The sequence below is a fragment of the Borostomias antarcticus genome (assembly GCF_949987555.1).
Source record: "Borostomias antarcticus genome assembly, chromosome: 4".
Lineage (NCBI taxonomy): Eukaryota > Metazoa > Chordata > Actinopteri > Stomiiformes > Stomiidae > Borostomias > Borostomias antarcticus.
In genome coordinates, this window is record NC_140237.1 from 20,140,784 (window position 1) to 20,166,839 (window position 26,056).

The 26,056-nt window shown below is 48.6% G+C and overlaps 1 protein-coding gene across 1 annotated transcript; it reads right to left on the minus strand.

Moving 5' to 3' along the window:
• Positions 1 to 321: 321 nt before the first annotated feature.
• Positions 322 to 24,517, minus strand: ppfibp2a (PPFIA binding protein 2a; the record flags this gene model as incomplete). The annotated part of the gene is made up of 23 exons (XM_084437370.1): positions 322 to 525; positions 732 to 920; positions 1,298 to 1,423; positions 1,558 to 1,680; positions 1,796 to 1,884; positions 2,063 to 2,174; positions 2,372 to 2,522; positions 2,900 to 3,028; positions 4,129 to 4,273; positions 5,789 to 5,966; positions 6,200 to 6,250; positions 7,487 to 7,614; positions 7,780 to 7,855; positions 8,843 to 8,904; positions 9,708 to 9,819; positions 10,688 to 10,780; positions 11,140 to 11,439; positions 14,561 to 14,692; positions 16,519 to 16,632; positions 18,357 to 18,440; positions 20,439 to 20,487; positions 23,364 to 23,592; positions 24,454 to 24,517. 23 exons carry the CDS (start codon positions 24,515 to 24,517, stop codon positions 322 to 324), a joined length of 2,940 nt encoding a protein of 979 aa, XP_084293496.1.
• Positions 24,518 to 26,056: the final 1,539 nt, after the last annotated feature.

The window sequence follows — 26,056 nt, forward strand, 5'->3', positions numbered from 1 at the left end:
TCAGGAGGAATGCAGAGAGGGTCTTCCAGAAGAAACCTTTAAAGTGTGTCTCTTTAGACTGTCAGGTCAATGGTGATGCCAACATATTCATGTGAATCAAGGAGTAAGCATATCAGGCTAACAACCAATGAGCATGTGCAGCGAATCACTGTCTGGGAGCATCCCAGGTAAAGAAAAAAAAATCACCATATTAGGATTTCCTCTGAATCACCAATGCAGCACCTCGATTCAGAGAGAGATCAGGAGGGTGAGGGGTTATACAGGCGTATGGGGCGGAGTTAAAAGCCATAAGCTCGGCAGTCATTGGCTGGGGGGTCAGCTTCAGCTTTTAGTCCCCACCTGCTCCAGCCTCTCTGTCTCTCGGTCCAGGATGGGGCTGAGAGCCCTGAGGCCTGCGTAGGGCCGGGGGGAGACCCCGTTCACGGTGGGCAGCGCTCCAGAGTCTATGGGGCAGATGTAGTCAGCAGAGTCGTCCGGCCTTCTCTTCCTCAGGTGACTGAAGTGGGTGAAGCCAAGCTTCTTAGGCTGTGAAGACAGAACGACAAAGAGACAGAACGCTTGATTTCGATTCCACTTTCCTTTCTTACATTGGAAAATAAACACTGTAGATCACGTCCGATATGATTTACATAAACAGATTGCAGACAAACACACCACTCAGTATGAAGCTACTGCATCCCCCCCCAACCCCCCCCCCCCCCCCCCCCGCGGTCGCAGGGCGGAGATCGTACCCGGACTTTGGCGGTGGTGGTGAGGGGGAAGTGGCCCGTGGCGTTGGCGTACTCCCGTTTCTCTTGCGTGGCCTGGTGACCCACCAGGGCGCTGAAGGCCGTGGCCAGGTGGCGGCGGAGGAGGGTCTTCTGAGGGGGGATGTTCAGCAGCAAGGCCAGGGTCTCCGAGCTGAACCGGGGCTCCAGAATCTAGTGGGGTAGAGAGCAAAGAGTGTGTGTGTGAGAGAGAGACATTGGAAACATACAAGGGGAACACAGTACCTAAGCTAGGTTCAGCTTAGGTACTGTAGGAGAACATACTGTACTAACACTATCTGGAGGAACAGGAGCCAGCTACAGGTGACCAGGGAACAATAAGAATGATAATGGTGACAATACAGACAAGCATCTTTCTGAGTGTCAAGGATAATGAATGACAAAAAATGAAAAGGGAAAGTCAAGTTCAACAACAAAAAAAAGGCTGGCACAAAGCAGTTGAGCAGTTTCTGTCTCTGCTCTAGAACGGAGACGTCGGTCGCGAACCCTGTCTGAAGGTGACCAGGAGGTCGATCTGGCGCCCCACTCACAATGAGTCCCCCGTGGACGCCGCTGCCCCGCAGGTTGGGGGCGTACTCCGCCAGGTCCACCGCCCGCAGCCACTCCATCACCCTGTGGTTGGACCACTGCACCACCTCCGAGGGAGAGGGCTGCTTCTGGGGGGAGGAACCACACAGACGAGCCGGAGATGACGGGGCAGCGGTGCTACGCTAAATAAACCTCCCGCCTCGCCTTCCATTCCCGCTCTTTCTTCCCCTCGACCCCACCCTCCTCCTCCCCGCCTCCTCACCTCCTCCCCTGGGCGCCGGCGGAGACAGTGGGGGTTGAACTTGTTGGCGTGGAGGACGTGGATGGCGCATTTGATGCTGAGGTGGTGGAGCTGGCTGGTCACCTTGAGGGACAGAAGGTCATTCTGTCGAGGAAACAAGGGGTCACAAGAACAAAGCCTTGACAGATGAACTGACTGTTTTTATTTGTTGTTGTTGTTTTTTTTATCGGCGCTCTGGGATCTGTTACTCAGGCCTTACCACAGTGAGGTACTGGATCATCCTGCCATCCACTCGGCCCTCGTGGAACTGGTCTTTGTACTGCGGGAGACCAATGTCATCCAGCCAGCCTGGAAATGAAGTCAGCATTTACAATCTCTTTGCTAGGGCTCCCTGAACGTGGGACAGGACATTATTGTAAATAATAATATGTGGCTATTTGACGAGGCTGGATAAATAAAAAGATAAATAAATAGATAAATGTGGTCAAACTAAATGGCGCAGTGTGATTCAGAGAGCGGGACGTACGGGTGACCCAGATGTGGCCCAGCTCAGAGGACTTCTCCACCGCCTTGGTGCCGAAGGCCTTCAGGGCCAGTTGGAGCTTCTTCCTGTGCAGCGGGTGCTTCATTCCCATCTCCTGTGGTCAAACACACACACACAACTGTCTGTCAAACAATACTGTTGACTTTGTACAAAAACAGACTGTTTTTGTACAAACAGTTTTGGACAATCTAATGCAAAGCCAGTAAACAATGGCGTTTATAAATCAGGTGGACACTGCCGCTGCGGCTGTTCTGACATCGTGGCGTCGGTCCTCCCGTCTCCTTCCCTGACCTTTTCAAAGTCCTGTGGCGTGGCGGACAGCAGCGTCTGTCCGTTGTCCACCCACTGCCTGGTCAGGTTGACGTACTGGCCCAGGCCGTAGTCCTCCAGCCATCCACACACCTGCTCCCTGCTCCACTGGCTGAACGGCGTGTTCAGATCTCTGAGAGAGAGAGAGAGACAGAGAGAGGGAGAGCAAGAGACAGAGTGAGAGAGAGAGAGACAGAAAGAAAGATAGAGATCACACACTGCTCTGATCACATGTGTGTATGTTTGTTTGTGTGTGCCTGTGTGTGTGTGTGTGTGTGTGTGTGTGTGTGTGTGTGTGTGTGTGTGCCTGTGTGTGATCTGTGTGTCTCAGATCACACCCAGACACACTAATGTGTTCCAGTTTGTGGCGCTGAAGGAGTTTTCCACATCCTCCTCCTGGGCATAGCTGATCACAGTGGCTTAGGTTCATCCTACAGCTTCTCCTGAAGCCCAGAGGTCCAGGAAGGAGCGCTCCATGCCTTCCCCCTGCAGACCCTGGCCCAGGTTTACCGTGCTGCGCTGGCAGACTCAGGGGTCCGGGTGAGTCGGGGTCCCGCCGTGGCACGAAACCCCCCTCTCCTAAACTGGCTTTGCTCCGGGTCCTCTCCCTGTAGACCCCCAGACTGTGTCCTCCGGAGCCTGGCGGGAGGGAGGGAAGGAGGGGATGATGAGGGAGGGGATGAGAGGGGGAGGGGTGGCGGTCAGGGGATACTCTTGCTTGTTTCAATCTGCTGGAAGGGTCTGTCTGCTTAGCATTGGGTTTGTTCATTAATTAATTGAGTGAATCCATTCAACAGCGAGATCGGTACTTATGGGCCTGGGGCCGGTTGTACAAAACATCTTAAGTTTTTCACTTAAGTATGACCCTTTAGGGTTAATTTCCCCTTAGTTAAGGGAATTACTTAAGGGTGTAGCACAGAATCCCTTACAAGGTTTCCTTAGCTAAGGAGAAACGTTAAGGATTTTCATACAAGGAAAGAGATTTTACAGCAGTAAAATTGTAGTTTCCATGGTGTCCATTGGTTTGCTTGCACGTGACCGGCTATCTGTCACAACACTACACTGGAACGTCCTGCGACGCTGTGATGAAAAATATGGACTGTCGATCAAATCTGTAATGAAATATAAGTCGCTCCTCATTAAGAGTGTCTTGGAACACTCTTCTTGGGATGCGATTTCCATCATTTATGTTCATAAACGCAGCCATGTGACTTAGCTAAGGTTGGGTTAGAGGTCCCTTACGTTTTTTCCCTTATTTTGCTTGCTAAGGTCTTTTGTGCAACACCTTAACAGACTTTAAGGGACTCCTTAAGTATTAGACCGAGATGAGTAGAAAACCTTTAATACTTGAGGGACAACTTAAGGAAACCATAAGGGGAATACTTAAGGGTGTTTGTGCAACAGATTTTATTTTAAGGAAACCTTAAGTCAGAACTTAAGGGAAATATTAACTTAAGGTGTTTTGTGCAACCGGCCCCTGGTTTCTAAAAGTCATTCAGCGAATAAACAACAACATATACCGTACCTGTATACTGTAAGCATAGAGATAGTATAGCGTGGCTACTCCTGTAAATATACTCCTGTAGGGTAAGTATACTCCTGTATTGTAAGTATACTCCTGTAGGGTAAGTATACTCCTGTAGGGTAAGTATACTCCTGTAGGGTAAGTATACTCCTGTATGGTAAGTATACTCCTGTAGGGTAAGTATACTCCTGTAGGTAGACGCCGGCTCACTCACTTCCCCCAGAGTTTCCTGATGCTCCTATTGGTCTTCAGGTGCTCTGGGGAGCCCACGGCGCGCTGGCCAGACTCCGCCCTTGACGACTGCGGTGGGGGGTGGGTGGGCGTGGTCTCTTCAGTCTTCGCGTTCGTCTCTGTCTTCCCTTCAAGTCAAGTGGAAAGAAAAAGCACGTGTGACATAAATGTCTCATGGAAATTTCCGTTATCTTTAATCATCCATTATCTTTTTATTTATTTTGTATTTTTCTTTGAAGGAACATCAAAAGTGATGGCAGCTAACTGGGTGCTAATTACTGATGGTGATCTTAGGAGAAATAGATTTCCCCCAAATTGACATTTTTATACTACAAATTAAACTTTCAAAAGATAAAATCTCCCTACCCCAAGTGAAGGGGTTCAAGTATCTGCGGGGTCTTGTTCACGAGTGAGGGAACCATGGAGAGGGAGTTTGGCCGGAGAATCGGAGCAGCTGGTGCGGTTCTGCAGTCGCTTTACCGCACTGTTGTGACGAAAAGAGAGCTGAGCCAAAAGGCAAAGCTCTCGCTCTACCGGTCTGTCTTCGTCCCCACCCTAACCTATGGTCATGAAGGATGGGTCATGACCGAAAGAACGAGATCACGGATACAAGCGGCCGAAATGTGTTTTCTCTGGAGGGTGGCTGGGGTCTCCCTGAGAGATCGGGTGAGAAGTTCAGTCATCCAGGAGAGACTCGGAGTAGAGCCGCTGCTCCTTTGCGTCGAAAGGAGCCAGTTGAGGTGGTTCGGGCATCTAGTGAGGATGCCTCCTGGGCGCCTCCCTAGGGAGGTGTCCAGGGCGTGTCCGGCTGGAAGGAGGCCGCGGGGTAGACCCAGGACTAGGTGGTGGGACTACATCTCCGCACTGGCCTGTGAGTGGCTAAAGATTCCCCAGGCAGAGCTGGTTGATGCTGCTAGGGAAAGGGATGTCTGGGGCCCCCTGCTGGAGCTGCTGCCTCCGCGACCCAACCCCGGATAAGCGGATGAAGATGGATGGATGGATGGAAGACAAAATTTCAGTGACTGTCAGAATGAAAAAATAGGCAACCCCTGTTTATTCTGAATGGGCCATAAGTAGATGTATCTATATGTGTGTGTGATTCCTCATTACGACCACCGTGTGGCACTAGTAAGTCACGGGAGGCCACACTCAGGGATCTACTCCACAACCTAGGGTGGGATTGAGGTGAGCGTGGTCTGTCAGGGTGGGGCTGGTGGGACTGTGGTCAATCACAGAGAGGGGTGGGTCTGCGGGCGTGGTCGATGTGAGGGACAGGAATATCCCTGCGCTCTGGCTGAGGCCTCCTTCATTGGCTTTGATCAAAAAGAGACCGGCGTGGAGACCAGCCCCTGATCAGAGAGAAGCAGTTTGGGTCCGCTCGGTCTGGTCTGCTCTGGGATCAACCGGCTCAGCTGTCTGAGATTAAAGAGGGGCCAGATGAAAGTCCACGTTCAGTGTGTTTTAGGCAGTGTTCAGTGTGTTTTAGGCGGTGTTCAGTGTGTTTTAGGCGGTGTTCAGTGTGTTTTAGGCGGTGTTCAGTGTGTTTTAGGCAGTGTTCAGTGTGTTTTAGGCGGTGTTCAGTGTGTTTTAGGCGGTGTTCAGTGTGTTTTAGGCGGTGTTCAGTGTGTTTTAACTAGACTTACTCTGGTTGGAGTCTCCATCCTCACTCCCCTCTGGAGATCTCTGGCTCTGGGTGTCACTGCCCTCTCTGGTCTCTCTGGCGTCTTTGGTCTCGGCGGCTTCTCCGGGGTCTCTCTCTCCATTCTGCTCGGAGACGGCCACCGTCACAGGTAATGTCTGGCACCGGTCATCAGCCTGGGCCTAGTGAACAAACATGAGAGATGTCTGAGGGCCAAACCACCAGTCTGGTGTTCACCAATATGACTGTTAGCATAGGATATATTCATGTTTTTTTGGTTTGTTTGTAAGAAGTAAGAAGTTACTTCAAAGACATTGGCATATAGAAACATAACATAATAAATGAAATGAGTTGTTTGAAATTCAATTTATTTTACATTTAAATTTGAAAACAAGAGTATTAGTGAGAGGAGTACCTCAGGTGAACCCACTGCCTCTACAGGGGTGTCGGCAGGAGTCTGTACATGCTAGAGATCGGGAGATTGACGAGGAGTCAAAGGAAATGTGTAGGAAATGTGTAGGAATGTGTACTAATGTGTCCATTAGTCCTGAATAAAATGACAGCATTCCAGAAGAATAGAAAGACAGACAACGAGGACATACAGTATACGAAACCTGAAGAAGGTGTTTACCTTTTGTGATGGTCCTTTCTGCAGGTCATCCATACTGCTTGATAAAAGCCGGAGTTGCATCCTGACAAAAAAATTCCCCAGCATGAGTCAACTATTGCCTCTCAATATTGAATATTGAATTCAATAAAGAGGGCTAAATGGTAATGGTAAACATGGACTGCACTTATATAGCGCTTTTATCCAAAGCACTTTGCAATGGCCTCTCATTCATCCATTCACACACACACTCACACACCGATGGCCTGCTCATTGGGAGCAATTTGGGGTTCATTGTCTCGCCCAAGGACACTTTGACATGCCTTCGGGCCTGTCTCCATCAGGGCTTTGAATGCTGCTGAGAGGAAGAGGGAATAGCTCTCTATCTGTCTATCTATCTACATCCAGCACTTATTTATTCTTGCTAGCCAGCCTCTATTCCTTTTATTTAGGAGTTAATGGTTGAGTTTGTTACCTGTCATGTAAATTATATTCACTCTAATTGTCAATCTTTTCCTGTTGTGCTGTTTTTAACTGTGATGATGTATGATTTACGTGTGCTGTAAACAAAATCGGCCTATGGGGACAACAAATAAAGTGAACTTGAACTTGGGCGGGAGGGGGCGGGATTCGAACCACCGACCCTACAATCATTGGACGGCCCGCTCTACCTCCTGAGCCACGGCCGCTTGGGAAAGTCACAACTCCTTTTCAAGTGGACCCTGGCCACGAAAGCAATAGCAGCAAGGCACACACAGCAATGCTATAGGATGCAGCTATGCTACCGTTTTGCTTTTGGATGTCCCATTAGGCCAATCTGCCCTGCTCCTTACCTGCACTCTGGGTCCTTGTGGACAGACAGAGAGGACAGAAGCTGTGGGGAGGAGCTACTGGATGACAGCTGTGACAGGGGAGAGACATAGACAAACATGGCGTCATACATTCATCATTCAGTGAACACAACGTGACCTTCAGATATAAGTAGACTTGAGATGCTGTTGTGACAGAGAGACAGCACATGCTAGTCTAAATGAAAGCATTATTACTTTGTGTGAATATGATTTTCAGAGCCCTAGCCCCAACCCTCTCACCCACCTCAGACTTTATGCTCTCAGACTGGGAGCTGCTGGCAGAGAGGGTCTTCATCACCACACCTTGCTCCTCTTCCTCACTGCTGCTGGACGGAGTCCTCTGATTGGACACCGGGATGACAATGGGTGGGGCTAGGGAATCGTGGAGAACAACAATTTCACTGTATCCTGTCTTCAAAAGCAAGTAAGGAAGTAGACCTTTTGGCAAAATATCATCTAAAGCATTTTGGGGAGATGATGATTTGAGTACGATATGATCTGAGTATGATCAGTAGAGTATGATTAGAGTGTGATTACCGTGCCTGGGTGTGGAGACCTCCCTGAACTGCTTGCACTGGCTCAAGAGAAGTGACAGCTCCTCGATGCGACGGTCCTGTAACACACAGGTCAGCATGAGAACAGTGTGAAGTACAGCACATCAACAGTTACAGTGCTAAAGAAGGAACCTTGTTAGTTCTGGTGTTCCTTTGAATTGCATGGCTACATTAGTGAGCATTTCACTAATGTTTCGCTTTACGTAAATGTTTCTGTGTTTCATTGTAATAAAGGCTATAGGTTAGTTGCTGTTGGTAATGCAAACCTGCCTTCCTACATTACTGACTAATGTGCTACATAAACATATTTTGTCCGTATGTACTTTACATGAAAGAGTTCAGTAGGGTGGGGATTGCTGTGGGCACAGCTGGAAATATGAGCTATGGCGGTAACGAGCTCAGAGAAGTGTGTGTGTGTGTGTGTGTGTGTGTGTGTGTGTGTGTGTGTGTGTGTGTGTGTGCGCGCGCGTGTGTGTGTACATGTATTTTGAAGTGGTGCCTATTCTGACTCTGCTACGTATTTCCTAATGGAGCGAACTCCGAAATTAGGTTTGGCAGATCCAGGAACACTTAAGTGTGCTTTCGCCTGAAAATGATTGACCTCAATGTGTGTGTGTGTGTGTGTGTGTGTGTGTGCATAGCATGTGTGTGTGTGTGTGTGTGTGCGTAGCATGTGTGTGTGCGTGCGTGGCATGCACACCCATGCTCATGTCTGCGTGTCTTCAAAGATCCAAGACTCCTTATGTGAGACTGCAAGAATACAAAAGCCCCTCTGTGCTATAAATGGCCGGGGGCGGAGCCACGGATGAACGATGAACGACACCGTTGGCCATTCCGCTCCTGACCAGCCAGCTATTATCGCAATGATGATGGTCAGACCGTGCACATGCCAACACACAGCTTTACACATGCAACGTTACCCCCCCCCCTCCCCCCACTAAACCAAAGACAGAGGACTGGTGAATGTTTTATCCACCTAACTCATCACAGCTGTGTTCAGCTGAGAAAGGGCAAAGAACAGCTGTTATGCAGCCGTAGTAACTTACTTTTTCATCGTTGGCAACCAGCAGCGACTCCATCCCTGTTCTTAACCTCTGCAGTTCCTGGTCTGTAGGTTAAAGATAGATTCTATTTATTCTTTATCACCACATTAGTATAGGCGGGGAATCATGCTCAATTCAGCTCTAGGCTTCAAAAGACCAATGAGGACAGGGAGAGGAGGAGGATGAGGAGGGGAGGAGCAGAGGAGAGGAGGAGGAGAGGAGGAAGGGAAGGAGAATAAGAGAATACAAGGACCTGCAAATAATTCCTAGATGTGATTTTCCCAGCTGCCCCTTGGAGCAGAGGGGAGCCACATCCAGGGAGCCAGAAGGGGGCGGATAAAGAGCAGTGAGGAGAGGGGATGAAGAGGAGGAGGATGAAGGAGGTTTGTTTTTAGATGTGGTCAAGTTAGTGTTGAGGCTTACGTTTGTTGTTCAGCCTCCTCCTGTACATCTCCTCTAAGAGTGAGAGCAATGCAAGGTGGAGAGACAGAGAGACCATTAAACACTACACTCACATGCTGGCACGCGCGCACACACACACACACTCGTCAACACTGTAAATGAGGGAAACCTCAGCGCTTTACGTATAAATAAAGGTTTGAAAGGAAATGAAACACTCACACATACTTTCACACACATACAGTAGACACACGAACAAAACACACACACACACAAACACACGCAGACTCATTAGACACCACACTTACATGCACACACACACACACACACACACACACATCCATGCACGTGCACACACATACACACACAAACACACACACACACGTAACACACACACACACACACACACACACACACACACACACATGTTATATCATGTTAACAACAGGCCAGGGCCAGGGGGTCTTACCTCTCTCTGAGCTCTCAGTGACCAGGGAGGGTCTGGACAGGAGCTGGGTGTGCAGACCCTCGATCTCCGCGTTCTTACAGAGCAGCAGCTGCTGGAGGTCACAGATCTCTGCCTGGGTCACACACACAGACGGGACACAGTCAAACACACACACACACACATGCACGCACATACACACACACACACTTGAAATATACACAAAACAATATAAACATACCCATATTGCAATAGACACACATGAAAGCTGAAATCTGAACATGAAAGCTGATGTTTGCATGACCAACATGTTATTAGATTCCATAGCAGACTGTTTTTTTATTTTTTATTTTAATAAAACACATTGAAACTCCCAGTGACACGACCACAACAAAGCGCCCGAGCCCCTGAAATACTTCTGAAGACTTTATTAGTCTTTATTAGTTCAGAGACGCTCTACCAGCTGAAAACAGATGTCAGTAGAGTAAAGACAGCCTTCTGATGGTTTGATTTTCTCCCCACCGCGAGTAGGCCGGCCAATGAGAGCCTGCCAAACGTAACTTCAGAGAGGGCGCCAGGGCAGGGTTATTGGAGGGGGTGGGAGGTGACGGTTTTGATAGGACACAGGGGTGCTAAGATGAAGTGGACAGAGGTGTGCGAGGGGGGAAGAGAGAGAGAGGGAGAGAGAGAGAGGGGGTGGGGGCGGGGGGTTAAGGAATACCTTGGGCTATCTGCCCAAGGTCAACAAGAAAAGAGAGAAAGGGGACTATGCTGTCATTAGATCTATTTCTACATTAGGAAACCGTCCTTGTGAAGAAAATATAGACTTGGCGAATGAGAGCGTGTGTGAGAGGGACTGACTCATCTAAACTGGCCAGTGCACAAGATTGGATTGGACTGCCTTTAGGAAAGCTGGAGGAGTAATGCATCATTATGGATGGAATTACACTGCCGGTGCATGTCCTACAGTCTAGACTGGCCAAGAGAGAGAAGCGCTCCCTCACCTTGGTCGTTTTCAGTCTCCTTTCATACTGAGACTTCTGGTCCTCCAGGATCTCCACTTTGTCTTTGAGCAGCCTCAGCTCCTGAAGTAAGACCTGGGAACGTTTGTGAGGGGCGGTTAGTACCCACGCTGCGACCGTTTCAAACATTTCAAAAACACTATGATACGCTAGCTGGTATACAACGTTCGGAACCATCAACGCATTGCTCTTGCTCTCGCCACACCAAAACACCGCAAACCCGGTATCCGGTTACACAACAGCACAGCACATGCACGGTGCAGTTCCGGGCAGATCGTTTGCACACACAGACAGGCAGTCGTAGGCTTTGGGGGGAGTTTAGTGGCGTGGAGAGGCGTGTCCCTCTGGGAACCCCAAGCGCAGACTCAGACCGGCCGATGTGGGACACACCGTGCATAGGGACAAGGGGTCGTGCGGACGGGCGCTCTGCCTACGCTCTCGTCTCCACAGTGGCACCGCTCCCCAACGACAGAGCCACCCTGGCCCAGGCCAGAGTACACAACCGGCCCTCCCGGAGCCTCCTGCAGCCCGTTGACGTGGACCTCGCCCAGGCTGCCGTCACAGGCGAGCCCCCGGACCGGGGGCCGGGTCGCCTCAGGCCCGGTGCGGCAGGGCTTGGGTGGGCTGCTGTCGGCTCGGCTCTCCAGGGCCTTTTTCTCCTGGATCCTGTCATTGATCTCTTGCTGGAACTTACACATCTGTTCCTGCAGCTCACTAATGAGGTTCACTACACTCTGACAGACAGACAGACAGACAGACAGACAGACAGACAGACAGACAGACAGACAGAACAGAACAGAACAGAACAGAACAGAACAGAACAGAACAGACAGACAGACAGACAGACAGATAGACAGACAGACAGAACAGACAGACAGACAGACAGAAAGAAAGAAAGACAGGAAAGAAAAAAGATGAATAGTGATAGGATGAGAAAGAATAAATAAGTGAATAAGTGAAGAGGTTGTGTTTATTTGTGTGTGTGTGTGTGTGTGTGTGTGTGTGTGTGTGTGTGTGTGTGTGTGTGTGTGTGTGTGCATGCGTGCGTGTGTGCGTGCGTGCGTGCATGCGTGTGTGAGTGGGCCTGTGGACCTCTCCTTACTGTATACTTTATCCTTACAGCAAGTGCTGCAAACTAGAGTGAGAAGTGTTGTAAACTCTGTCACTTTGCCGTTGTTGTTAAATAAATGACAGTGGTTTGGCTCTGTGTGTCGGAGAGTGGGCCTGAAGGAGAAGACCAGCTCTGCCTGGCCTAAACACATGACTCATCTGGCCAGGTCTAAACACACTGCACTCTCAGAAGGGTTCTGACCTACTTTGAGAGCATCAGGTGTGGGTGAAAGTTTTTATTATTATTTTTATTTAATTATACTCAAGTTAAACTCAACCACATATTCTCTGTACTCTGGCAGTTTAGATGCATACTAAGAGGTTATGACCATAATACTGTTACAGTGGAATTATATAGGTTTGCTTTCCATTAGAGCCATGTGGCTGTGTTCTAGTGGAGAGAGAGAGAGAGAGAGAGAGAGAGAGAGAGGTAAACACATAAACAGGAGTGGAGCCATAGTATGCCTGGACTGTGCTCAGAGAGGAAGTCTCACATGATGTCCAGTACAGATGATAGATGAGACAGAATGCCTTCGCCTCTATATTTAACTATGAGCTTAGTGTGAGCACAGCATGGAGGCTTCCACAGTGAGAGTGTCAAATTGTCTTTGTGTGTGTGTGTTCCTCTGTGTGTGTGTGTTCCTGTGTGTGTGTTCCTGTGTGTGTGTGTGTGTGTGTGTGTGTGTGTGTGTGTGTGTGTGTGCGTGTGCGTGCGTGCGTGCGTGTGTGTGTGTGTGTGTGTGCATGTGTGTGTGTGTGTGAGTGAGTGAGTGAGTGAGTGAGTGAGTGAGTGAGTGAGTGAGTGTCTGTATGTGTATCTGTGTGTGTGTGTGTATGTATGTGTGTGTGTGTGTGTGTGTGTGTGTATGTGTCCGTACCTATAACTCCCCTAGTGTTAGTCAAACGCAATTGTATGTATTCCATATTTTCTGTTTGCTTACTGTACACCATTATCATGTATATCATACCACCAAGATATATGTATGTGCGTGTATGTACTGTGTGTGCATGTAAGTATATGGTGTATATCCTAGAAGCTTGCTTGTAACTATGAAATGTTACACATTTCAACGACCAAACAACATGACAGCAATGGAATTATATTTGGGCCCATGCACTGTGTATTTTGAAAATGCGGACCTAAATAAAGAATTCAAATGTGTTGTGTGTGTGTGTGCTCGCGCGCGTGCGTTTGTGTGTATGTGTGCGTGCATGTGTTTTATGTGTGTGTGCGTGTGTGTATGCGTGCGTTCGTGTGCGTGTGTGTGCGTGTATTTGTGTGTTTGTGTTGAGACGCAACACGTGGCATGCCGGAGGAATGTTCAGAGCAGATTTCTGTCGCTCTCTCCTATTGAGTGGAGTCCAGGCAGCTGTCGGTCTGTGTGTGTGTGCCTGTCTGTGTAAGCGGAAAGAGGCTGTGCTGTTGACACACTCTGCTCTGACAACACAACACACCTACCAACACACCTACCAATCCCTGCTCCTGACACTGACGTTACTCGATGTTACTCCTCCCTCAGGCATGCGCTGCACACGAAACATAGGACGACATCATTTCCTGTCTACAAAGAGAGCTAGCGAGCTGCCGGCAGGTGATCATCGGGGGGGGGGGGTTTCTCATCCCACACCTCGACCCTTCTCTCCCCATCAGGCTCTCACAAAGGACCCAGTCATGAAACAACGACAAGGCTTCAGACCGAAACTGCGGACCACTTCCTTCACACCCTCCCGTTTACCCAGTCATCCATCTCGCCGGCGGCGCCCGCCCGCCCTACGAGGTACGGCACATTATGTGCTCAAGGGCACAAGCGCTCTTTTGACAAGAGGTGTTTTGACAGTAACAACATACGCTACACCAGCGCTGTTCGTAGTAGTTCAGCCAGGGGCCGTCCCTTCACGCTGGTCATGTATCCTGTTCACACGGGTGGCGGGAAGTGTGACATCACTGGCCTTGAGCAAGTACCAGACACAGGTTGAGGCTGAAGGGGAGACACGACGAAAGCTAGAACTCCCGGTTGGCACACGCAGCGGCGGCCATTTTGAAGGCGGAGGAGGGGGGGCAGAGAGGCCAGAGAGGACGTTCCCGCCTCTCGCCCGTCCTCCCCGGCGCGCGTTTATGGTTTCTCGTAAAGGAGGAAGCTGACTCCGTGGGTCGAACACGAGCGTCCGGCATGCAACCATCCCCCCCTTCGCCCCCCCCACCACCCCCCTCCCGACACGGCTCGCTTTACTTAAACACTGATATCACAATCCGTCATCTGAGCAACAACACCAAAATATCACACGGGACCCAGCGCTAAATAAATCTACCCTTGACCAGTCAGCCCGGGGACGAAAACACACCCCTGTCTGCGTAGCGTCGGCCCGCTCCTAAACAGACATCAGAGCCGTTGCTGTCGAAGGACCTCAGGGTGAGCGAGATGGACAAACGTCTCGTGTCACACCACGGCACACTATTGACAGAGAGGCGTCATCACTGTCGCTCTCGTTAACCAGCCAGCCGGCGCAACCTGTATCACCCTGTTCACACACTGGTTACCCTCCCTCGCCAAATCTCAACTAACACACCGCCGAATTCTCGCAGAGAACTCTTCTGTACCGCGGCTCTGTTCTCTGTTACTTCAAATCAAAATAATCATTATTTTATTATGACTAGCATTACTCGCTATATACAGTAGCCCCAGAAATGGAATGCTACTGTATATATATACACGTGAAGTCCAATTCTGGTGTCAGTGTCCATACCTCGGCTTTGTGCTGTCTCTCTGCTCCGTTCGTCTGCTTCTCCTCCATGTCCACCAGCTTCAGCTTCAGGTAGGACACCTCCCCCATCAGGTCCAGCTTCTGGGTCTCCAGGGACTTCCTGTTCAGGAGCTCCTGTTCACACCGGACAGACAGAGGAACAATACACACAGAGGCAACATGAGATACACAGATACACTCTCTCTCTCTCTCTCTCTCTCTCTCTCTCTCTCTCTCTCTCTCTCTTTCTCTCTCTCTCTCTCTCTCTCTCTCTTTCTCTCTCTCTCTCTCTCTCACACACACACACACACACACACTCACTCACTCAGGTAAAAGTTAAAACTGGCTACCTTCTCGCTACCGTTGGAGCAGTTCCCCTCCGAGTCCGTTCAGACAAACCCTCTGGTTTCAGATGCTGCTCAGGCAGCTAAATATACACAGGCGACTGTATGAACACTATTTATACTGCCTCTCCCACAGCCTGACACACATGGCAAAGGAGGGATGGAAGGGGAGACAGAGAGAGAGAGAGAGAGAGAGAGAGAGAGGAGAAAGAGACCTACGCAAGACCAAGAGGATCAACGGAGACATTTTTCATTTGAAGCTGAGTTGCCATCAGTCAAACAGGGTGCTGAAGGGCGCTCCCGGTCCCACTACCCATGTGCCCTCTTCATCAGAAGCCGGTTGCAAGCTCCGAGTCAGCCAAGCAACACAAACGCAAGTGTCCATTTACTAATTGGGTTGAATTCAGGCAGGTGTAAAACCACTTAGCTTGGACTAGCAAGTCATCAAGCTGAGGCATCGAGACAGTCCAGCTACATTGGGTATTTAAAAATGGAACTCTCTTAAAAGAAAAGCTTCTGGTTTTCTGGGAAAGCGCACATGGAAAATATTAGAGCTGTGTCACTAGGAAGAGATTTGCGGCTCAGGCCTCATAATGACCACGTCTCCATGAAAGCAGGCCTGCCCTTTGGCACGGACAACTCTGTACGGGGAGTTAGTTATAAAGTCTCTTCAATAGTCACAAACTACAAGCCTTCAAACTGTTGGATGCATTCTGTATGTATACATAAACGTCGTCTGAAGTAGTTGGACTTTCTTCCTCATAATCACTATATGAAGTTAAGTCTTTTTTTTTCTGCCATTTTTTTCTGATTGTTCCTACCTCAGTGTCCAGTCTGGGTGAAGAGGTCCGTGTCAGCCTCACATGCTGTCACGCGCAAAGTCTGGAGGCCCTGGATGTCCTGCAGCTCTCATAGCTGCCGTCTAGTCAATGTCCTTCACAGAGCGTCCTCCCCTTCTGAACTCTTAACTCATAGGACTGAGAGACGTGGACACACACACACACCTCCCCTACTAATGGGCCAGCACACACTCCCTCTTTCACTCTGGCTCCCTCCCTCCTCCCCCTAACGCTACCCCCTTCCTTCTCTCTCTCTCTCTCTCATTTTCCCCTCCCTCCCTTGCTCTCTGAGAGACCGTGGGTGTGTCCGTCTGTCTGTCTGTCTGGGCAGTTTAATGGCATGGTCCCGTGCTCACCTGCCCAGACAGACAGACAGAGTGTGCAGGCTGGCCCAGATCAGAGCAGAACCGTGACCGGACAAGACGGGCGCTCAAAACCACACTCCTGGAAGGCAACCGAACCCTCCAAATATTTGGGTTGTCACGGTGATCTATGGCAAGGCATGCTGGAATTCTGGGGGAAATTCCTCCTGTGAATTTCCTGAGCGGGAGTCTTTGATGAGAACTTCCCCTTGGAAGTTCTTTACAGTCAAAACACCAGACTCTAGACTTTGCACTGTATTATCTCTAAAAAACATATGGTCTTGAAATAAAGACACTAAAAGCCCCATTCAGGTCATACATAAACATATATGCGTTTTCTCATGAGGGTCTGAGACAGCGTCTTTGTCCTGTTGCTCAGTGGACGTGATGTCAGTTGAGATGTTGTGTAGGTCTACCTGCTGCAGCATCTCCTCAGTAGAGTTGAGTTTGTGTTGGTGTTCCTCCAGAGAGCTCTCCAGATCATTGATCTTCACGCCCTGAGCTTCCACCTGGTCCGCCAGCACACTCACCTGTGTGTGTGTGTGTGTGTGTGTGTGTGTGTGTGTGTGTGAGAGGAGAGAGAGAGAGAGAGAGAGAGACAGAGAGAGAGAGAGAGAAAGAAACGAGAGAGAGAGATGGAGGGAGAAAGGCAAAAGAGAGACAGTTAGAGATACAGCTCTACAGGCAGTCTATAGCTGTAGTAAAGTGTGAGAGGGCACACAACTCCTGTTTTCTATGAGCAGTCACGGGTGCCCGGTAGGGAGGTACAGAGCATAAAGAAAAGAACTGGTACTCACGAGATAGACAGTATAGTCTTTTTTAAAGTTTAATGGGCAAACAAAAGCATTTCAGCCTTAAGCCATCAGCAGCATCCTGATGCTGATCATGGTTTAAGGCCGAAACACATCCGTTTGGTTTGCCCATTAAAACTTTAAAAGCGATATTGTCTATCTCGTGAGAGACGGTTCTCTTCATTAGTCTAGCTGTAGCCTTGACATCCCTTCACCCCCCAACCACCCCCCTCCACCACCACCCCCTCTCATACTCCCACACATGCTCCCCCACACTCTCTCTCTCTCTCTCTCTCTCTCTCTCTCTCTCTCTCTCTCTCTCTCTCTCTCTCTCTCCCACCTCCCCTCCATTCCTTACCCCCCAGGGCCCGAAAAATGTTCTAATCACTAACCCCCCTCCACCAACACACACACACACACACACACACACACACTCGCACACACACGTACACACACACACACACACACGCGCACACACACACCACGACCACCACCACCATACAATTCCGTTTCTCTTCCACGCTTTAGACGAAATACCTGCCCCTCTGTTGATATACCATTTACAGTGCCAGATTATACAGTCCAAATATTTCCCTCTCCTGTGGTTGAATGAATGATCCTTTGTCCTTCAGAGGCTGGCCAGTCCCGCTGGCCAGACCAAGTGTGCTCGACACGGGTGAAATGGAAAGCCGTGGAAGACTGATTAGTTACCGGTAACAGCCAATCACAGCAGAGAGGCACAGCTCGACCAGTCTCAACCTGGTGAGGTTGAGTAAAGGAATGTGTTAGGGGTGGCGTGACACCTGTACTACAAACAAACAGGACACAATCATCTCACACGCACATGCTTAGAGGTGGTACAGCCAACAGGCCAGAACTTGACATGACACAGGGGGAAAGGCCCTTAGTCAGCAACCCTGAACATATACAGTAGCACACACACACAGGCGCGCACAAACACACACACACACACACTCACGGGACGCACGCACTCACAGCACGCACAGGGAACCGAAGCGGACCCGAGCAACATTATCCGAAACCAAGCCAGTATCGGCGTTTCTTCACTTGTCCGGCCAAACAAAACAACAGCCAAACCCCGAGCGAACAAGCCGCCCTCTACTGCGCCCCTGCTCCCCGCCCTGCCTTTAGCACTGCTATGTGATACAGCCGCTGTTTAGGATCGGAAAAGGGCATCAGGGGGCCATTGAAGTGTCATGTGTCTCTCCCTTTATTAGCGGAGGCTCATATTCTACACAGGTGACTCAGCTTGAATGGCTGGTCAGATATAGCATAGGTATAACCATTACTCCAGGCTCAGTTCTCATTCTGTTCATTTATGTGTATGACATCCCAACAGACACACCGATAATAGTATGCTCTGTTATCTAAAAATATACTTATAAATAAGCCAAACCCATGAGGATATATACAGTAAATCCATAACACAAGCTTATCTATACCTGTAGGACGAGTGACTCTTTATCCTCCTCCAAGCGAGACAGCCGCTCCTGGTAGGTCTCGTTGGCGGGCGACCGCAGGTTAACCTGGAGAGGAGTGGACAGTCACTGCTCAGGTTATGGGGCTATGGTCAGAGCAACTGTGAACACAGACGAACTGCCCAGTTGGTCAACTGATCCTCAGCTGAAGCCTGATATATGTCCAGTGAGGGCGCAGAAGACACACACACACACACGCACACACACCAAAGCAAAGCTCTGGTTTCACATAACCTATTGTGTTAGTGCAGCTGAAATGACATTGGAGTAATTCTCTAAGAGGTTTACATGCCCCTAATCCAACTGACATATTTTTCACAACATATCAGAGTTCTGAATATCAGATATTAGCTAGCCTACAGCCTTACACAACCTGGGCTGTAAGACAGTAGCTTGGGGCTAGTTTGTATAATAAAGAGCATTTTACTTTTCTTCTTCTTTTTTTCTCATAGATCACAGTTCATTTTCAGGAGGAAAAAAAGAACCAAATGCGACCACATTTCTGAGAGATCCTGGCTTTAGACCACAATCACGGAAACTTTCTGTGGTGCTGCCTCCAAGGGACTTCGCCAGCCTGCTCAAGTGGTTCGCCGTAATTGTGACATACCATTAAGTCTTTAACAGAACCTCAAAGGGCATTGTACTGATCCAACCACTCCAAGTTCAACAACTCACAGTACGCGGTTTCAAACCCAAACTGTGAAAGATGGCGAGACTGGACTGTGCATTATTTTTCCATAGATATTTATTAGTTTGATTAAATAATGTGGTCTAATAAACTGTGAACAAAGCTCTGATGATCCAGTCGGTGCTGTTCTGCCTCTGTATGGAGAGGGAAGCTTTCACAAACAGACCCGTCTCAGCGTCTGTCCAGCTCCGAGCGGAATGATGAGGTCCAGATGAGGGCCAGATAAGGGCCAGGCAGGACCCAGCTAAAAGCATCCCATAATGGCAACAAGATGGGGGAATAAGATCTTCACCATGCCTGGCAACAATACCAATCTGGTCCAATCACTTTATTTCTCTCTCTCTCTCTCTCTCTCTCTCTCTCTCTCTCTCTCTCTCTCTCTCTCTCTCTCTCTCATCCCCTTTCTCTCTCTCTCTCTCTCTCTCTCTCACCCCCCTTCCTCTCTATCTCTCTCTATCTCTCTCTCTCTCTCTCACCCCCCTTCCTCTCTATCTCTCTCTCTGTCTATCTCTCTCTTTCTCTCTGTTCCAGTGGGAGGAACGGTGGTCGAACGAACACATGCTGATCCATTTATCTACTTTCTCTGGTGTTCTTAACGCTGACCTGAGCACGACCTGAGCACGACCTGTCCTCTCCCGCTCACGCAGAGCGCTCCTGTCACGCATCCCATCAGCCACCTCACCCCGGACACATGTTCCGCGCCTCTAATCGCTGACAGGCCACCGGGAGCGTTGAAACACTTTAAGCCCGGAGCACACACTCCACTCCAAATCGGGGTGTCTGTTTCCCATTGTAGGATAAATATACTGAATCATTAATCATTGATTCAGATCATTGATATTCATAGGGAAAAAAGCAGACCAGTGATCACTGGATTAGAACTGAGAGCAAATGAGCCTCATCAATCTTCAAGCTTATTCAATATAAACTGTTTTTTAAGTCAAAATTCCTGTCTGGTGAGTCTGCATGATTCACACTGTGACCATAGTTCTGTTGAGCTTACAGTCCAAACATACACACTCCAAACATGCACCCTCAACAGATAGAAAACAGAGAAAATGACCCTCTTTGACTGAATAGCACAGATGTGTGTTCCAGATGAACAGTTGTTATTACAAGCATTGTTCTGTGAAGGTAACTAAATGACAAGTCAGGAGAAGGGGCCGCCACACACCTCTCCACATCACAGGTGAGTCTCCTCTTGCAGCCCAAAACATCTCCACACTCATCCACAAAAACGATCTGTCTCTGCCTCTGTCTGTACAGAGCAACTATGACGAGCTCTTTAAGCGCTAAAGTACAGTCAAATTGTACGAAGGCGTCTTAAGAAGCCACGAGAGGGCAATCATGCTACTTACCTTCCTCAGCCACGGAAAGTGTTTATAAAAATCTATATCATACTCCATTCTGTTGGCCCATTGTAGCTCTTACTGCTCCCTCTCTCTCTCAAATCAGAGAGTATCTTACCCTGGTAGTGCAATGAGCCACCACACAGTGGGGAGAGAGCGAGAGAGCGAGATGAAGTGAGAGACAGAGCCCTGGAACCAAGCAGTACCTCTGAGAGAAGTCGGTATTGCTGCTCTCGATCTGTCTGAATCATGCTCTTCTTCTCTTACCTTCCCACCTTCTTCCACCCCTCCCACCCTCTCTCTCTCTCTCTCTCTCACTCTCTCTCTCTCTCTCTCTCTCACTCTCTTGCTCTCTCCCTGAGCGTGTGCTTCTGTGTGGTCAGGCGCCGGGGCAGGCTGAGAAAAAAAAAAGTATCTTATATCGGACTGCAGACGAACAACGCTAACCATTCCAGCTGGCTGCTCTCCTTGTCTTTCTTCTCCTCCCCTCTTTCATTCTCGCTCTCTCTCTTTCTCTCTCTTCCTCCTTTTCAATCTATCGTTCCCTCCCTCTCCAACTACACACAGAAATAGACACACGTTTGAACACTTGGCTCTCTCTCTCTCTCTTTCTCTGTCTTAAGTGCCTCTGAGCCTTCTCTTTCGGGGGCTTTCAGAAGGGGCACAGTAAAGAGAAAACATTGTGCAGCACATGCTTGTCACAGATGTGCTAAAAGCAGGAAAGGAAGGGGGGGGCGACTGAGCAGCATAATCGGGATGACTTGAGGAGAAAAACGAACAGAGATGAAGAGGGGAGAGAGGGAGAGACTGCAGGAAGAAGAAGTGAATAAGGGTAGAGAAAGAGGTGGAGGAGGGTGGGACAGGGGGAGTGGAGGAGGGGTTAGGTGATCGTCTGGATCTCATTAGCTGTGCTGCCTTGTGGCAGATCAGAGCCCGTGAGCACAGGAGAAGAGGGGCCCCCAATCCAGACCTAGACTCTGCACACAACACCCACTCTGTACCCCTATAATCTCTCTCTCTCTCTCTTAACACACACACACAACACACGCACACACACACACACACACACACAACCCTAAATGCCTCGGAGCAGTCCGCCCACACAATCTCACCTCAGAAGCTATATGCCTACTGTACATACAGTTTAGTAGCATCAGAATATCTGCAGGGTGGCTACAACACCCAATAACCTTCTATATATATATATGTGTGTGATTCTGTGTGTGTGATTGTGTGTGTGTGTGTGTGTGTGTGTGTGTGTGTGTGTGTGTGTGTGTGTGAGTGTGTGTGTGTGTGTGTGTGTGTGTGTGTGTGTGTGAGAGAGAGAGAGATTCCATCATAACCAATCAAATCCAAGAGCCTAAAGTCAAAGTGCACAGTGAACCTGTCGTCCCCCACACGTGGTGCATGTCGTCATCATGTCCAGCTGTTGAATGAAATTGGTCGTTGATGTAGCGGCCAGTAAGTCGACCAAAAAGGTCGGTGGACATCACAAAGAGATGGACATCATTGGATTCCTCCTGGCCTACAGAATCTAGCTAGCCTTGTTTTGAGCAGTTTGGAGTCGATTACTGTCGTCATTAGCATGGAGAATAACCGCCCGTTGGCCATCGCCTACGCCTCACGCATATCATACTGTCGACTCACAAGCTTTCTTACATGTCCGACCATTTGCAGCTAAATGAAAGGATTCGGTGTAGTATGATAATGTCTGTCTGTAGTATGATAACTTCTGACCATTGTGTTGCATTCGCTTTAGTTCTTGCTTGGAGTGACGTTATTGTTGTTGTATTGTTGTTGTATTAGTGCAATCTCAAGCAATGAATCTTACATCTTACAAACGCAAGCCTCTCTCTGCGTGCCTCAATGTCAATCGCAGAAGCAGTGCTGCTCTGAAGTCCGACGCGACCTCACAGACTCCCCATCTAACGGCATGACTAAAACTGTCACGGTCACAAACATACGACCTAACCATACTCCATCTCTGCTCTGTGCAACATGACAGAGCTACCTAAATAAGAGTCATCCGACCAGCGCAACATACTGAAGTCTGACAAAGTTAAGTTATTATATCCTTTTTGTATTTCTATTTGTTCGTGAGGCTCTTAAAGGACAATGCTCGTTTTTGACAACCTGGACCTTATTTACGACATATTATAAGACGTTTGACTCACCGAGATCACTTTGGTGTAGTTCGGAGGCCTGTAGAAGAAATATAAAATCCAGCGCGAGCCAGTATATCCATGTAATGGCGGTGATCGGGGCAACGAGAATGCAGCTTCTAAAAATCTATTTTCTGCCGCGAAACGGTTGTTTTCATCAATCTGTCTGGATGTATCGCTAGTTGTGCTTACATAGAGAGCATAGGCCTGTTGTGGTATTTCCCATGCCTCTGTAATATGATATTTAGAAACGTCGTTAGACACGAAATAGCTTCCTCACTTGCTCCAGCACGCATGCGCACAGCGTGCTGGAGCAACGATTGCGCGCTGTGCGCATTAGTGCTGGAGAAAGTGAGGAAGCTATTTCGTTTCGAAAGACGTTTCTAAAGATCATGGCATGTGAAAACCACAACAGTTATGCTCTATGTAAGCACAACTAGCGATTCATCCAGACAGATTGATGAAAACAACCGTTTCGCGGCAGAAAATAGATTTTTAGAAGCTGCATTCTCGTTGCCCCGATCACCGCCATTACATGGATATACTGGCTCGCGCTGGATTTTACATTTCTTCTACAGGCCTCCGAACTACACCAAAGTGATCTCGGTGAGTCAAACGTCTTATAATATGTCGTAAATAAGGTCCAGGTTGTCAAAAACGAGCATTGTCCTTTAAGTGTGAATGCATGCAAGCTTGGATGTGTACGTGCCCCTCCTGAGTTGAGGGTAGCTATAGCATCCTCCTCACCTCTCCTGTCTCCAGTCAGTCTAGCAGACTGTGGGCTGTGTCGATGGGGACCTTCCCCCTGAGAGTGTCCTGGTCCTGCAGACACACCTGGCCCTCCAGGGCTGCCCGGAGCTCCTCCATAAGCTGGAGGACCCTGAAGTCTGGGGACAGGGTGGTGGAGAGGTCCTGGGCCTGGCCAGGGACTGGTGCTGGGGCTGGGTGACACTGGGGGCCAAAATCCAGAAGGGCCCTTCCTTCAGCAGCCGCCTTGGACCCTGTTTTAAAGAAGAGACTTTTACTGAGGGTTTAATGTGTAGTTTAAATCTTATCAATATCGATTGTCAATTGTCATACCAAATGCCATGATGAGCAATATCTTATATGGCCACTGGAGGGCACTCTTCTACTGCTACCACTCTTCTGCTAGTACACAGTGTCAGTACTTAGAGAGGTATTTACTTACTCACTACTTAAACACTGTTTTGTCTACCTGTCTCACATCAGCCTCTATACTTAAAGGCAGCATGTTGATACACTGATCCATGTGAAGGCGGTCGAAATCACAGCGTTTACTCAGCTACAGAGCAATGAGCTGAGGGTCATTAGCACAACACCAACTAACTCTATTTATAGTGTTGTCTTTCACCCTTACAGAGTGTGTTGTCTTTCACCCTTACAGAGCGCCCGACCCGACGTGTCACCTGAAAAACTGTCTCGGTTGTGATAAACAGCGGTGCCTAAAATGTGTCAGCCCCCTGCGAACTGGAACAGGGCGAGGGGGACGGACAGAAATGAAGACACAACGGAGAAGTAAAAGACTGAGCTATGGGAAAGTGACGCTGTGACAGGACAACGTGGAGACATCCAGAAAGTCAGCTACCATTTAATCAAAACCTGCTCAGATTGTTTCAGGGAAGCAGCATCATCGAGCCAAGGCTTTCTTACTCCAATCACAAAGACCATGACATCATCATTTGATTGACCCTCAAGCAGAAACAATCTGCTTACCTGACTTTTTCCTCAGTGCAACTTTGATCTATGTACTGACAAGGTCAGATCAAAGCCACAAATAATCCATACCGAACCGGTCCTAAGTCTTGGAGGAGTTAGTAGTAGTAGCCCAAGCAGGCTCTTACCAGCGATGATGTCATCCATTTGCTCCAAAGCTGCCTCTAGCATGTGGCTGGCATCAGACGCCATGGCAACAGTATACTTAATACAGTTCCAATGACTCGCCAGGTCCTCATGGGCTGAGAGAGAGAGAGAGAGAGAGAGAGAGGGCAAAGTGTGTGTGTGTGTGTGTGTGTGTTGTGTATGTGTGTGTCTGTGTGAGAGAGAGAGTTCTCAGTAAAGAATAGACGTCTAGCATGTCATGAGACAGAGCAGTAATCAGGGTGAACTGTAGTATAGACTCTCTCTCTCCCTCTCTCTCTCTCTCTCTCTCTCTCCCTCTCACTGTCTGTCTCTTAGTTCCATTTACAGCAACACAACAACAGGCTGCACTGACTTCACACGTAAATAACCTCTCTGGATGTGGCTTTGGGGTTTAAGCCCTCCTCTGATTTAATGGGCAGAGTGGTGGCTGCAGAGCAAATGTGGAGCTGTGTTTGTTTGTGATGAGCACATTGCTTTGTTGTTATTTACCTGTCTCAGAACCAACATACTGTATATCCTATAATAATACATGCTCCAGTGGTAGCCAACCAGACTGCAAAGAACAGATATCAAATTAGGCCTCAATCACAGACTGATGTTCGAGGGAGGAAAGAGGAACACTTTCTCAATGAAAACCCCTGCTGCCTCAGTGTGATTATAACAAATCCAAATCAACAACCTCCTGGCAATGTTGACATCATATACTGTTAAACTGATGGAACTTGTGTATTTGCTGAAAGGTGTAAACAAACTGAATGGTAGCCTCTGGCGGGGTTGGGAGGTAGGGAAATTACTACTGGAGTGCGCTTGGAATACAAAATACGTTTTGACTCCTGCCAGAAAAATCCCAAAGGCATGAAAATGACATGGTGTGTGTGTGTGTGTGTGTGTGTGTGTGTGTGTGTGTGTGTGTGTGTGTGTGTGTGTGTGTATGTGTGTGTGTGTGTGTGTGTGTGTGTGTGTGTGTGTGTGTGTGTGTGTGTGTGTGTGTGTGTGTATATGTATGTGTGTGTGTGTGCATGTGTGTGCTCTGTCCTCTCCAACCTCACCATACACCCTGGAGCTTCATATTATATAACTTCCCACTGCTGGGTTGACTGTGTCTCAACAAAACACACAAAGCTTAGCCTACCTGTGTAAGTGTTGCAATAAAAAGTTGTTCTTCACAGCCTGAAAACACTCTTTTATTGATATTCCCTGGCCTATATTGAAAGAATGACAGTATGAAAAGATGGGGAATGTAATTTGGAACGCTTGACAGCTTAGGCCTCTGTGAATAATATTCTCTTGTGCCAGTTTGATACAGTTGCAGCCCATGGCAATTTAATGTTTGCCTGCTGCTATAACAAAACACTGTTTTTGGAAATTATTTTGCGATAAATGATTTTGTTTATGACACAAGGTATCAACTAAATGTTACTTTTAAGGGGTGGGGCGGCTGTGGCTCAGGAGGTAGAGCGGGTCATCCAATGAACGCAGGGTCGGTGGTTCGAATCCACGCTCCACCTGTTCACATGTACTGCACTATGGACTGAAGTGTCCTTGGTCAAAGACACTGAAACCCGAATTGCTCCCGATGAGCAG